The sequence below is a fragment of the Saimiri boliviensis genome, chromosome 9 (genome assembly GCF_048565385.1).
Source record: "Saimiri boliviensis isolate mSaiBol1 chromosome 9, mSaiBol1.pri, whole genome shotgun sequence".
Taxonomy (NCBI): Eukaryota; Metazoa; Chordata; class Mammalia; order Primates; family Cebidae; genus Saimiri; species Saimiri boliviensis.
In genome coordinates, this window is record NC_133457.1 from 100128932 (window position 1) to 100141575 (window position 12644).

At 46.2% G+C, this 12644-nt stretch overlaps 1 protein-coding gene across 2 annotated transcripts in view; it reads left to right on the forward strand.

Annotated features, from left to right (window-relative positions):
* Nucleotides 1–12644, forward strand: part of CNBD2 (cyclic nucleotide binding domain containing 2) — a 71235-nt gene that overhangs the window by 19637 nt on the left and 38954 nt on the right. For both annotated transcript variants that reach the window (XM_074406450.1, XM_039479287.2), the window contains 3 exons: nt 3970–4133; nt 9562–9718; nt 10214–10365. In XM_074406450.1, the coding sequence (XP_074262551.1) occupies nt 3970–4133; nt 9562–9718; nt 10214–10365 (473 nt within the window). The remainder of the gene's footprint in view (nt 1–3969; nt 4134–9561; nt 9719–10213; nt 10366–12644) is intronic.

The window sequence follows — 12644 nt, forward strand, 5'->3', positions numbered from 1 at the left end:
GAGGTTGCAGTCAGCCGAGATGGCGCCATTGCACTCCAGCCTGGGTAACAAGAGCAAAACTCCATCTCAAAAAAAAAAAAAAAAAAAAAAAAAAAAAAAAAAAAAGCCTACCTATTTATCAGGAAGGTCCGAAGTTCTCACCAGTGCAGACCTGACTTGACCCTGGCTTGGGGTACCCATGTTAGTTTTTTTCTCAGGGAATGGGAAAAGAACAGAACTTTATAATAGGTACCAGGGCCACCTGTGTCCATCTCCTGCCCCACCCCTTTCACTTCTTGGAGCCCAGGTATGGCTTCTGTTCCCTGCCTCTCCTGGGCACAGCCTTATTTTGTCATGCCCCCTCCTGTATGAAGCATACTCAGTTAAGTCATCCAAACTCTGTGATCTTCAGCTCTTTAGACTGGCTAGTGTGTGACACTGGGCACTGAAGGTTAAACAAACTCTATTCTCAGACAGGAGAAACTAGGGGCCCGAGAGCCACAGAACTCTAGATAAGAGGCCAATTCTGTGCACTGCAGTAGAGGGAGGGAAGAGGGCACAAGGAAAATTCTTTGTTATGGGCAAGGTGCATAGGTGGCCCTTGAATGAATCATGCCTGACTCTGGTTCTAACATCGAGAAGAGTAGAGAGCCAATTTATCCTCCCATCTCAGCCTTCTGAGTAGCTGGCATTTACAGGTGTGCCCCACTGAGCCCAGTTGGAGATCCAATTTAAAAACCAGCCCCTTGGCCAGATGTGCTGGCTCATGCCTGTAATCCCAGCGCTTTGGGAGGCCAAGGAAGGAAGATTACTTGAGCTCAGGAATTCTAGACCAGTCTGGGCAACATAGTGAGACCCTGTCTCTACTAAAAATTAAAATAAAAGTAATTAGCTGGGCACGGTAGCTGACACCTGTAATCCCATAACTTTGGGAGGCTGAGGTGGGAGGATCGCTTGAGCCCAGGAAATCAAGGTTGCAGTGAGCTATGACTATGCCACTACACTGCAGTCTGGGTGACAGAGTTAAGGCCCTGTCCCCTTCCCACCCCCCAAAAAAACAAAAAAAGGGCCCAGCCCTTTGAGTGATGTTAATGAGTATGGGGTTTCTTTGGGGGTGATGAAAAGCTTCCAAGGCTGGGCGTGGTGGCTCACACCTGTAATCCAAGCACTTTGGAAGTCAAGATGGGCGGATCATCTGAGGTTGGGAGTTCAAGACCAGCCTGACTAACATGGTGAAACCCCGTCTTAAAAAAGAAAAAAAGAAAAGCTTCCAAAATAATGTGGTGATTGTTGCACAACTCTGTGAATACACTAAAGCCACTGAATTGTTCACTTTAAATGGTGACTTACAGGGTATGTCAATTATATCTAAATAAAAAATGACATTAACATGTAATATACACACCTATATAGTTATATAACCCGCCCCTCAGCATAGCATTTGGATCCTGATGGAAAAACTAAGCCTCAGTATAGCCTATATTGGGCTTCCCCTAACACTCAACTTCTCGTAGAGAACCTTAGAATTGGAGAGGCTTAGAATCATAGACTCTCTTATTGTAGCAACTGTGAGACAGTGGAAACAATAGGTACATTTAAAAATATTGTTTAGAAAAACACTGAGTGAAGAAAAGCAAGTTGCACAAGTGATGTCTATAGTCTATTTACATAAATTATTTATTTATTTATTTATTTATTTTTTGAGACGGAGTTTCGCTCTTGTTGCCCAGGCTGGAGTGCAATGGCGCGATCTCGGCTCACCGCAACCTCCGCCTCCTGGGTTCAGGCAATTCTGCCTCAGCCTCCTGAGTAGCTGGGATTACAGGCACATGCCACCATGCCCAGCTAATTTTTTGTATTTTTAGTAGAGACGGGGTTTCACCATGTTGACCAGGATGGTCTCCATCTCTTGACCTCATGATCCACCCGCCTCGGCCTCCCAAAGTGCTGGGATTACAGGCTTGAGCCACCGCGCCCGGCCTATTTTTATTTTTTGAGACAGTCTCGCTATGTCATACAGTCTGAAGTGCAGTGATGCAATCACAGCTCACTGCAACCTCAACCTCCCTGAGTTCAAGTGGTCCTCCCATTTTAGCGCCCCCAGTAGCTAGGACTACAGGTGTGCACCACCATGCCTGGCTAATTTTTAAATTTTTTTGTAGAGATGAAGGTCTTGCTATATTGCCCAGACCAGTCTTGAACTCCTGGGCTCAAGCGATCCTCCTGCATTGGCCTCCCAAAGTGCTGGGATTACAGGCATGAGCTGCTCTACCCAGCAGTAAATTAAAAAATATATAGTCTTATATATTCTGTGTGTGTGTGTGTATATATATATATATATATATATATATATATATGCGTATACGTAAAAGTGGTAAACTCAGGTGGTGGGGAGCAGATCTGGGCTGGGGTGATGTATATGTACAAGAGGATTTTAACGATCTGTATTGTTCTGATTTCTAATGGAAGATAGGTTTTATTTCCAAAAATTTTACTTATATCTAAGAAAAAATACAGGAAGTTAGTATGTCAGATATTAATGGCTAATTTTGGGTGGTGGGATTATGGGCAGTCATTCCCAGTCATTCTTTCTTGCTTCTTCCTGTCTGCTGGAGGAACACAGTAGGGGTATAGCTGGCCTCCAGTGAGTGAAGGGAAAATGGTGAGAAACGGTATTTGAGAAGCGGGCAGGGGCTTCTCTAGTCTCCTAGGCCCTATTTGAAGTGTATTCCCTTTTCCCCATCCCAGACAGTTTTTTGACCTCCTAAGGTAGGCCTAGATCTGTGTGTAGTCGTGAGGAATACTAGGTTGTGTGACATCTCCACCCTGCCAGTGAGAAGCTAATTAGGAGTTATTATGAGACTTAACTAGTAATTTACCCACTTCCATGATAATGATTTTAATTCATTCATTAAGGCAGAGCCCTTGTGACCTAATTACCTCTTAAAGGTCCTACTTTTACAATTTCTTTATAGAAACAAGGTCTTGCTATGTTGCCCAGGCTGGTCTCAAACTCCTGGCCTCAAGCGATCCCCTTGCCTTGGCCTCCCAAAGTGTTGGGATTGATTACAGGCATGAGCTACTGTGCCCAGCCTTCACTTCTTAATAATGTCACAATAGCAATTATATCTTGACACAAATTTTGAAGGGGACATTCACCTTATAGCAAGAGCCTATTGAGGGAGAAGGGGCTATTCTTTTAGCTAAGATGACCCATTGGGGACTCACTGAGGGTGTGGTAGCATCTGAGCTGGGACCAGAATGATAGGGAGGCAGCTCTGTCCATAGAAAACCCAGGGGACAAATATTCCAGGCAGTAAAAAACAGCCCAGGTGGAGACCTCAGGACAGAGCCAAGCTTAGCACATGCCAGGCACAGAAAGTTTCAGAATAGAGAACAAAGGGGAGAGGTAGGAGATGAGGTTGGCAAGACGCCATTGAGGGGTGTTCACAACTCACAGTGCCACTTCCTCAGCAAGTGGTAGGTGAATGTGCTGGTCCATGAGTCCTGATTCACTGGAAAAGAAAAGGTTTAGCTAATAGTCTCCGGAAGGTTCTCTTTGCTCCTTAGTCTTCTGTAGCACGCCGAGGTATAGGCTGAGACATGGGTGAAGTTCTCCCCTGACTGCTGTGTGTGTGTGCGCTGAGCAGACTCTGCAGGACCCCTGGAGCCCAGGAAACCTGTATTTCCTGGGAAGGTCAATGAACAGCACAGGTCAGGAGGATGTCACCCCTAATTTGTGGCAGATCAACTCCTAATTCTGCCTGAGTTTCTTCATCTGTCAAATGGAATTTGTTCTTGGACTGGTGAGGATGCAGTGAGATGGGCAAGTGAAATGTTTGTCCTAGTGCCTGACACATAGTAAGCACTCATCACATGTCAGTCACTGTGGTACAGGGAACGGGTACAAGCAGGACTATTGGGTGTTGCCCTCTGGCCCATGGACGAAACTGCTGGGTCCCTTGTGTCACTCTGGTCCTCTCTCCCCAGGGTCACTTTCCTCCAAGAGCTATTCAGATCATGCAGAAGAAGCCTTCCTGGAGGACAGAGGATGAGATCCAGGCCGTCTGTAACATCCTGCAGGTTTTGGATAGCTATCGGAACTTTGAGGAGCCCCTACAGCTGCTCCTGGCCAAAGTCATGCGCTTTGAACGGTCAGTGATGGGCACAGCCCTTGGCCACCAGGCTGAGGCTGGGCTGAGCCAAAGAGCCTGGCTCAGGTGTGGGCAGGTCCTTCCCACACCTCTGTATAGTGTCAGCCATAAAGTCTTCTGTCCATTCACTTTAGTGCCCACTACTATGGTCGCAGCACCATTTATCTCACTCACTTATTGAGACTCTTAGAGAATTAAAGGGCCATTAAATCTGGAGAGGATCTAGTAGGAACCTCAGAGAGGATCTGGTCCAATTCCCTCCTTTTTCAAATAAGGAAACTGAGGCTTTCTGGGGGAAAATGGCCCCTTCTAGTTCACCCAGACAATAAAAAGCAGAGCTGAAACTCAAATTTAGGCTCTAAAATTCAGGATGGATCACAGTTGATTGTACCATATCTAAGTAGGCACTAGCACACAGTCTGTGAACTTGAATGAGAAATGTCTCTATTTCCATTAACCTCTAGGTGAAATTATTATTTCCTTCAGTCATGAATATAGGCAACAAACCACTGTCATATTAGCTGTCCCTGTGACTTTTTCACTGAAAGAAATCATAGATATTTTCATATCATATTCAAGTTGCAGATTTCTCAAAAAATTTATGTTCATCACATCTTCAAAATTATGGTAGTTACTAGATCTACTGCTAGATCTGTTATTCAGTGTCTTAATAAAGATACAAATATATTGCTCTATCATAAATTCGGTTTAAAAAACATTTGTTAACTGTAATTATACTAGATTTTATTTTCTGCGTTTAAAACATTATCCTGTGTATGCTTTACCAGATCGTCAAAGGGTCCATGATACAAGAAGTGCCATGTAAATGCCATATACTAGAAAAGCGTAAGAGGTACATGTGGAAATACTGCCATTTCTAGGCTGTCTCAATGGCTTAAAGAGGGGCAGCCTAGCAGAATATTTTTGGTAAGGCTTGTCTTGAAAATAGAAGATATGTCTGGGCACAGTGGCTCATGCCTATAATCCCAGCACTTAGGGAGGCCAAAGTGGGAGGATCACTTGAGCCCAGGAATTCAACCAGCCTGGACAACATGGTGAGACCCCATCTCCACAAAAAAAATTTTAATTAGGTGGGCGTGGCAGTGGTGGCGGCATGCACTTGTAGTCCCAGCTACTTCAGAAGCTGACGCTGGATCACTTGAGCCCGGGAGATTGAGGCTGCAGTGAGCTGTGATTGTGCCACTGGACTCCAGCCTGGGCAACAGAGCAAGACCCTGTCTCAAAAAGAAAAAAAAAAAAAAGAGGCTGGGTGTGGTGGCTCATGCCTGTAATCGCAGCATTTTGGGAGGCCAAGGCGGGCAATCATGAGGTCAAGAGATCAAGACCATTCTGGTCAACATGGTGACACCCATCTCTACTAAAAATATAAAAATTAGCTGGGCGTGGTGGTGTGCGCCTGCAGTCCCAGCTACTCAGGAGGCTGAGGCAGGAGAATTGCTTGAACCCGGGAGGTGGAGGTTGCAGTGAGCCAAGATCATGCCACTGCACTCCAGCCTGGTGACAGAGCAAGACTCTGTCTCAAAAAATTTTTTTAAAAAAGAAAACCCAAGATTTAAGGTGACTATAGGTTTGTACCCTAATATCTTCCTTTATGGAGGTCACAATCTAAGGCGTAAGTACAACTAACTACAGATTTTCGGACCCTTTGTGATCAGTGCAGATGTTCCCAGCTGGTTTGGTCAAGAGTTTCATAGAAGTTATGTTTGAATAGGTAGCTTTGACAGGTGGAAATGTAGATGAGTACATTCCAGGCAGAGGGGACCATTTGCTTTGTTCTAGCCCAGTGATGAAGAGTGAGTCACCACTGTCTATAAAGTAAGATTCTATGCCAGGTAGAGTGGTATCATGGAAAGAAAAAGAATTGTGGCACTAGAAGCTCTGGAGTTTTTGTTGACAGGGTCTTGCTCTGCCACCCAGGCTGTAGTACAAGGGCATGGTCAAAGCTCCCTGTAGCCTGGACTTCCCAGGCTCAAGTGATCCTCCTGCCTCAGCCTCCAGAGTAGCTGGGACTACAGGCACACCACACCCAGTTATTTCTTTTAAATTTGTTTTTAGTAGAGATGAGTTTTTGCTGTTTTGCCCAGTCTGGTCTTGAACTCCTCAGCTCAAGCTACCCTCCTGTCTCAGCTTCCCTAAGTGCTGAGATTACAGGTGTGAGCCACTGTCCAGCTGAAACTCTGGAATTTAATACCTGATGTGCCCCATGTAACCTCAGGCAAGCCACTTAACCTTTCTGAGCCCAGAATCCACATCAGTGAAATAAGGATAATAATATAGATTTTATGAATTTTATTAAGGATATTAATAAGATTTGGGGGAAGATCAATTAAGGTGGTTATTGTGAAAGACCTCTGCTAGTTGTGGTTTATTTCTGGGACTGGGAATTAGCATCTTAGACAGGATTCTTCCAGTTGCAAATATTCGAAAACCCAGCTTAAGGGAACGTATTCATGGTTCTTGTATCTGCAAAGTCCTGGGACAGTTCTCCAGCTTCAGGCTGGCTGGAATTCAGGGGCACAGTGTCTACCTGTCTCTCTCTATCTCTAGGCACGTTGTTCATATCAGCATCATCCTCCGCCAGCTCTCCCCTCATAGTGGTGAGATGGCTGCTGCAGTCTCAGCTCCAAACTTATCTTTTTAGTTTTAGTCTGATGGAAAGAAAGAAAAACTCTTTTCAATCAGTCTCATCAGAGCTTGGGATGAATTGTTTCTGAACCAGCTTGACTTTGCTTGAATTATCACTGAGGTCAGTGATGCTCTCTGATTGAGAGTTGAGGAAGGGTCGTTTCCCCAAAGGATAATCAGGCTGTGGTTGGTTGAAAAATGTGACCAGAATGCTTGACGGCAAAAGCAACAGATGTCTGCTCTCAAATATTCAGGTTCTAGCGTTGACTTGATTATGTCTTGCTTTGGCCTTCAGCAAGCTGCGGGCTCCTTGAGTCCCCCTTTCCCCGTCCCAAAAGTGTTGGTTGAACTTGATAGTGTCTGAGGGTCTTTCTGGCTCTCGCTCTAGTCATCTTTACTCAATGAACACTGACCCTTGCTCCCTCATCTTCAAAATATCATTTCCTAGCTAAATATTCCTGCTGTCTCCCAGCTGGTCATTGTCACCTAGGCCATCTCTTTCTTTTTTGATTATTATTATTTTTTGAGGTGGGTCTTGTCATGTCAGCCAGGCTTGAATGCAGTGGTGCAATCACAGCTCACTGCAGCCTCTACCTCCCAGGCTCATGTGAGCTTCCCACATCAGCCTCCTTAGTAGCTGGTGTCACCATTCCTGGCTAATTTTATTTTTTATTTTTTGTAGAGACGAAGTCTCACTATGTTGCTCAGGCTCGTCTTGAACTCCTGAGCTCAAGTGATTCTCCCACCTTAGCTTCCCAAAATGCTGGGATTACAGAAGTGTACCACTGTGCCTGGCCTGCCTCTTTCCTACGTTGATAAAGATTCTGGGTTGATACTGGTTTGTAGCTCATCAAGCCCACAGCCAGAATGGAGCCTGGACAGTACTGACTCCAGGCTAGCGTGGTCCTCTGTCCATCCCCTGATCCTTTCCCTTAGGAGTTTGCCACAGAATCATGAGGCCAGTGGGTACTCTAAAAGGTCAGAAGGGGAGAGATGCTGCTGGGGGCTGGGTCAGGGAAGGCTTCCTGGAGGAAATAGCATTTGAGTTCCTGAAAGGATCTGAATAGTGGAGAAGAGAGGGAAGACCATTCCAGGAAGGGGAGCAACATGAACAAACTGATGAAACAAAGGGCATATCATTCACCCTGAGCAGGGTGTTGGTTCCCCTGCTGCTGGTCAAGCCAGCGAGTCAGGAATGAATAGAAGGTAACAGTGTGAGGGAAGGAGGAAGAGGAGGACCTGCTGAATGCAGGACGATGAGCTCAGAGTTGGGGGAAATGGCCCTGCCATCAGGGCACTTCTACAGTGGCTGCTCATCAGTCCTGGCAGAGACTAAAGGGCAGACTTTTTGGCTCCCCATTGTCTACTGGGTAAAAGCCAAACTTAGCTGGGCTTTGAAGGCCCTTTATGATGGAACAGTTGAATTTCTCTCCTACCACTCCCTGACCTTGCCTTCTTCTCCCATTTTCCTTTCCCGTGAAGTACATATTATCTATGAAGTGCACAGTATTCCTTGAATGTGTCATACTTCGGGCCACCTCTGCACCTTTGGCCATGGTAGTCCCTGTGCCTGGTACCCTCTTCCATCTCTTTGTCCACCAGGATGACTCACTCCAGGTACCATGCTAGAGCCCTGTCTGACCTTCCTAAGCTGGGATAAAGGCCCCTTCTCTGTGCTCCCCAAATAGCCTGCACTGACATCTCTTAAAGCACTTTAAAACCTCTTTTACATCCTGTATGTGACCATAATTTTGAAAACAAAGTCTGTGTTGTTCATTGTGCCTATTTTTTAATTTATTTTGAGACAGCATCACCAGGCCAGATGCAATGGTGTGATCATGGCTCACCATAGCCCTAAACTCCCAGGCTCAGGTGATCTTCCCACCTCAGCCTTTCAGGTAGGTGGGACTACAGGTATGCATGACCACACCTGGTTACTCTTTATATTTTTTGTAGAGATGGTTTTCATCTTGTTGCCCAGGCTGCTCTCAAACTCCTAGGCTCAAACGATCCTCCCACCTTGGCCTCCCAAAGTGCTGGGATTACACATGTGTACCACCACACCTGACCTCACTGTGCCTAACAGACACAGTTGATATTTATTTAACTTGCTGAATGAATGAAGGAAATGAATAAAAATTGAAAGAATTGAGATTTGGACTTGCATATGAAATACAGAAACTTCCCTTTGAGTTTAAGAACTCCTTGTTTGCTCTGGACCTGGGCACCTCTACCCTAAGGGTGCCCAGTTGGGTAGTGAGCTGCTGGTAATTATGATGAGACCATTATCTGTGTCTCTTCTAGGTATACTCATCTGCATTTTACAGACAAGAGAAACCAAGGATCAGAGAGGGGATGTCCATTGCTCAGTGTCACACAGCTAACAGCAGAGCCAGGATTTGGATCCTGGGCTAATGCTAAAGCCAGTCCTTTTAATTGTTTAGGGACTCTAGTAACCCATTCATTGCTTTCAGCATGTGTTCACTCATTTATTCCACTATGTTCACTGAGCATTCACTGTGCCGAAGCACACACAGCAGCTACCCAGACCAGCAAACGCTCTGCTCTCAAGAAGCTTCATTCCAACCGAGGCAGGCAATGGGATAAATGTCAGTGAAAGTCTCCAGCTTGATTGGCAGGGCTGGGCTGTCCTGATGGCCCTTCTGGTACAAGTCTGTGCTCTTATACCCCAGAGCAAAGAGCACAACCAGTCCAGAGCTCCTCCCAGTGTGGACTGGCCCCCATGTCACTACCCAATCAACTGGCAATAGTCTTTTCCCAGGTTTGGTCGCAGGCGTGTGATCATCAAGAAGGGGCAGAAGGGCAACAGCTTTTATTTCATCTACCTGGGCACAGTTGCAGTAACCAAGGATGATGACGGCAGCAGTGCCTTCCTAGATCCCCATCCGATATTGCTGCGCAAGGGTAGCTGTTTTGGGGTAAGCCCAGGGAAAGGACCTGGCTTCCTGGAGTGGAATGGGTGGAGGTGACAGGACTCCTGCTAGAACCTCTCAGCCAGGCCCAGTCTTGCCTAGTACTCTGTACACGTCATTGTCCCGTGTGGGCCCCAGTGCCCTTACCTGTCAAATGCCAATTGAGTTGGACCAAGATCAGCCTCTTCATCTGTGATGTTTAAGGAGTATGTTCCTGATACAGCCCTTTAGAGATGCAGTGACTCCACATCGAGGCCTCTCCAGCTTCTTACCCTCTGGCCTGTTCAGGCCTGTTGCCTCTTTTTCCATAAGCAGCAGATTAAGAAGAAGGGGAGTGGGCCCCAGTGGAAGAATGTGCAGGAGGATAGAGGGGGCTGGGGAACATGCAGTCTGGGGAGGAGAGAATTCAGGGGGAAGATGGAGGCAGGGAAGATGTGTGTAAGGCTGAGAACAGGAAGTGGAGGTGGCTTCACACTTGCCCTTGCCCTGTCCACCTAACAGGAAATGGGCCTTCTGGATGCTTCAGTGAGGAGGGCCACCATTGTCTGTATGGAAGAAACGGAGTTCCTGGTTGTTGACAGGGAGGACTTCTTTGCTTATAAGCTGGACCAGGAAGTTCAGAAGGATGCTCAGTGTCGGTTTGAATTTTTTAGGTAACTCTACCTTCATTCAACATTTTTCTTCCCTTATGTGTTATTAGGTGCTTGACTTTGTCCGTCCTAGGCCTGGTGGGAAACATACTGGTTGCTGTTCTGTCTTGGATGCAGAGAAGTCCCACCTCCCACCGACTTTCTCTGTCTGCAAACTCCTACTATACCTTCAGGCCTCAGCTCAAATATCCCTTTCTTATTGATAATAATAGTAAAAATAGTGAACTTGGGACTGGGCACAGTGGCTCACTCCTGTAATCCCAGCACTTTGGGAGGCCAAGGTGGGAGGACCCTTGAGCCCAGGAGTTCAAGACCAGCCTGGGCAACATAGTGAGATCCTGTCCCTACAAAGTAAAAACTTTAAAAAAAAATTAGCTGGGCTGGGCACTGTGGCTCACACCTGTAATCCCAGCACTTTGGGAGGCCGAGGTAGATGGATCACGAGGTCAAGAGATCGAGACCATTCTGGTCAACATGGTGAAACCCCGTCTCTACTAAAAATACAAAAAAAAAAAAAAAAAAAAATTAGCTGGGCATGGTGGCTCGTGCCTGTAATCCCAGCTACACAGGAGGTTGAGGCAGGAGAATTGCCTGAACCCAGGAGGCGGAGGTTGCGGTCAGCCGAGATCGCGCCATTGCACTCCAGCCTGGGCAACAAGAGCGAAACTCCGTCTAAAAAAAAAAAAAATTAGCTGAATGTGGTGATACGTACCTATAGTTTCAGCTGCTTGGGAGGCTGAGGTGGGAGGGTCACTTGGGCCCAGGAGTTTGAGGCTGTGGTGAGTTGTGATCACATCATTGCACTCCAGTCTGGGTGACAGAGCACTGTTCTAGTAGCTAGGACTACAGATGCGCTGCCACATTCAGCTAATTTTTCTATTATTTGTAGAGACGGAGTCTTGTTATGTTGCCCAGGCTGGTCTTGAACTCCTGGTCTCAAGTGATCCTGCAGCTTTGGCCTCCTAAAGTGTTAGGATTACAGCCCCCATGCCCAGCCTGAACTGTAATTCTTTTTCTTTTTTGAGGCAGGGTCTTGCTCTGTCGCCCAGGCTGGAGTGCAGTGGCGCAATCTCAGCTCACTGCGAACTTCACCTCCTGGGTTCAAGCAATCCTTCTGCCTCAGCCTCCCACATAGCTGGAATTACAGGCATGTGCCATCACTGCTGGCTAATTTTTTGGTATTTTTAGTAGAGACAGAGTTTCACTGTGTTGGCCAGGGGCGTCTCGAACTCCTGACCTCAAGTGATCTGCCTGCCTCGGCCTCCCAAAGTGCTGGGATTGCAGGCGTAAGTCACCGTGCCCAGCCCAAACTATAATTCTTGATTGCATAGTAATTTCTTTACGGTTTATATGCCCCCCTCAGACAGTAAACAATATGGTGACAGGGACCAGCTCTGTCTTTGTCACTACTGTAATCCTTATGTTGTCACACTGCCAGACACATGCAGGTGCTCAACAAATAAATATTGAGTAAGGTGAATAACAGGATATAAATAATTACAACCATGTGTGAGTTAGAAAGTAAGCAGAACTAAAAGCAGAACTCATACATAGCAAAAATTTTTTGTTTTTCAAATACTTATGTACATGAAAGGCCATATAAGGATATACAAATGAAATCTCATTTAATTACTATTTAGTTATTTGCCTTTATGTAAAAGAGTAAAAGTCCAACAAAGTATCTGCACTGGCCTGAAAATTCAGGTTGTAGGGCTGCATAGCTACAGAGAGGTGAGACGGCCAAGGGGTCTGGTTCCTGTGGTTGGGGCTGAGGGAGGTAGTTCCATCCCCTAGAAAAGTGGGGATTTAGTCCTAAAGGGAGAACCTGTTCTTTTTTTTTTCACTGTGGAAAAATAGGTCTGGGTCCAATCTCAGCTCTTAGGTTATCAGCAATGTGACCCTGGATAGGTCATGTCATTTTTCTGTGCTTTAGCCTCCTGCTCTGTAAAATGGGTATAAGAATACCCTTCTCCCAAGGCCATTGTGAGCATGGAATGGGATGATCATAGGAAGTATGTAGCCCAGTGGTTGGTGTATGGTAGGTACTCCTTCTATGGTGGCCCTACTTTTCTTCTGGTGTCTCCAGACCTTTGTCCCAGGCATGGCACTGACTGTGTTCACCTCTGGTGCCAGGTGCACATTGAGGCCTGAGTCACCTTGTGTTAGCCTGATATAATGAACTCAGTCCACCTGAGTCAGTTAAGTTTGGAGCCCTTAACCTGTGGGAGGTGAGAAAATCTGAGATGATTGTTGTCAACCCTTGGAGCCACATATGAAGACAG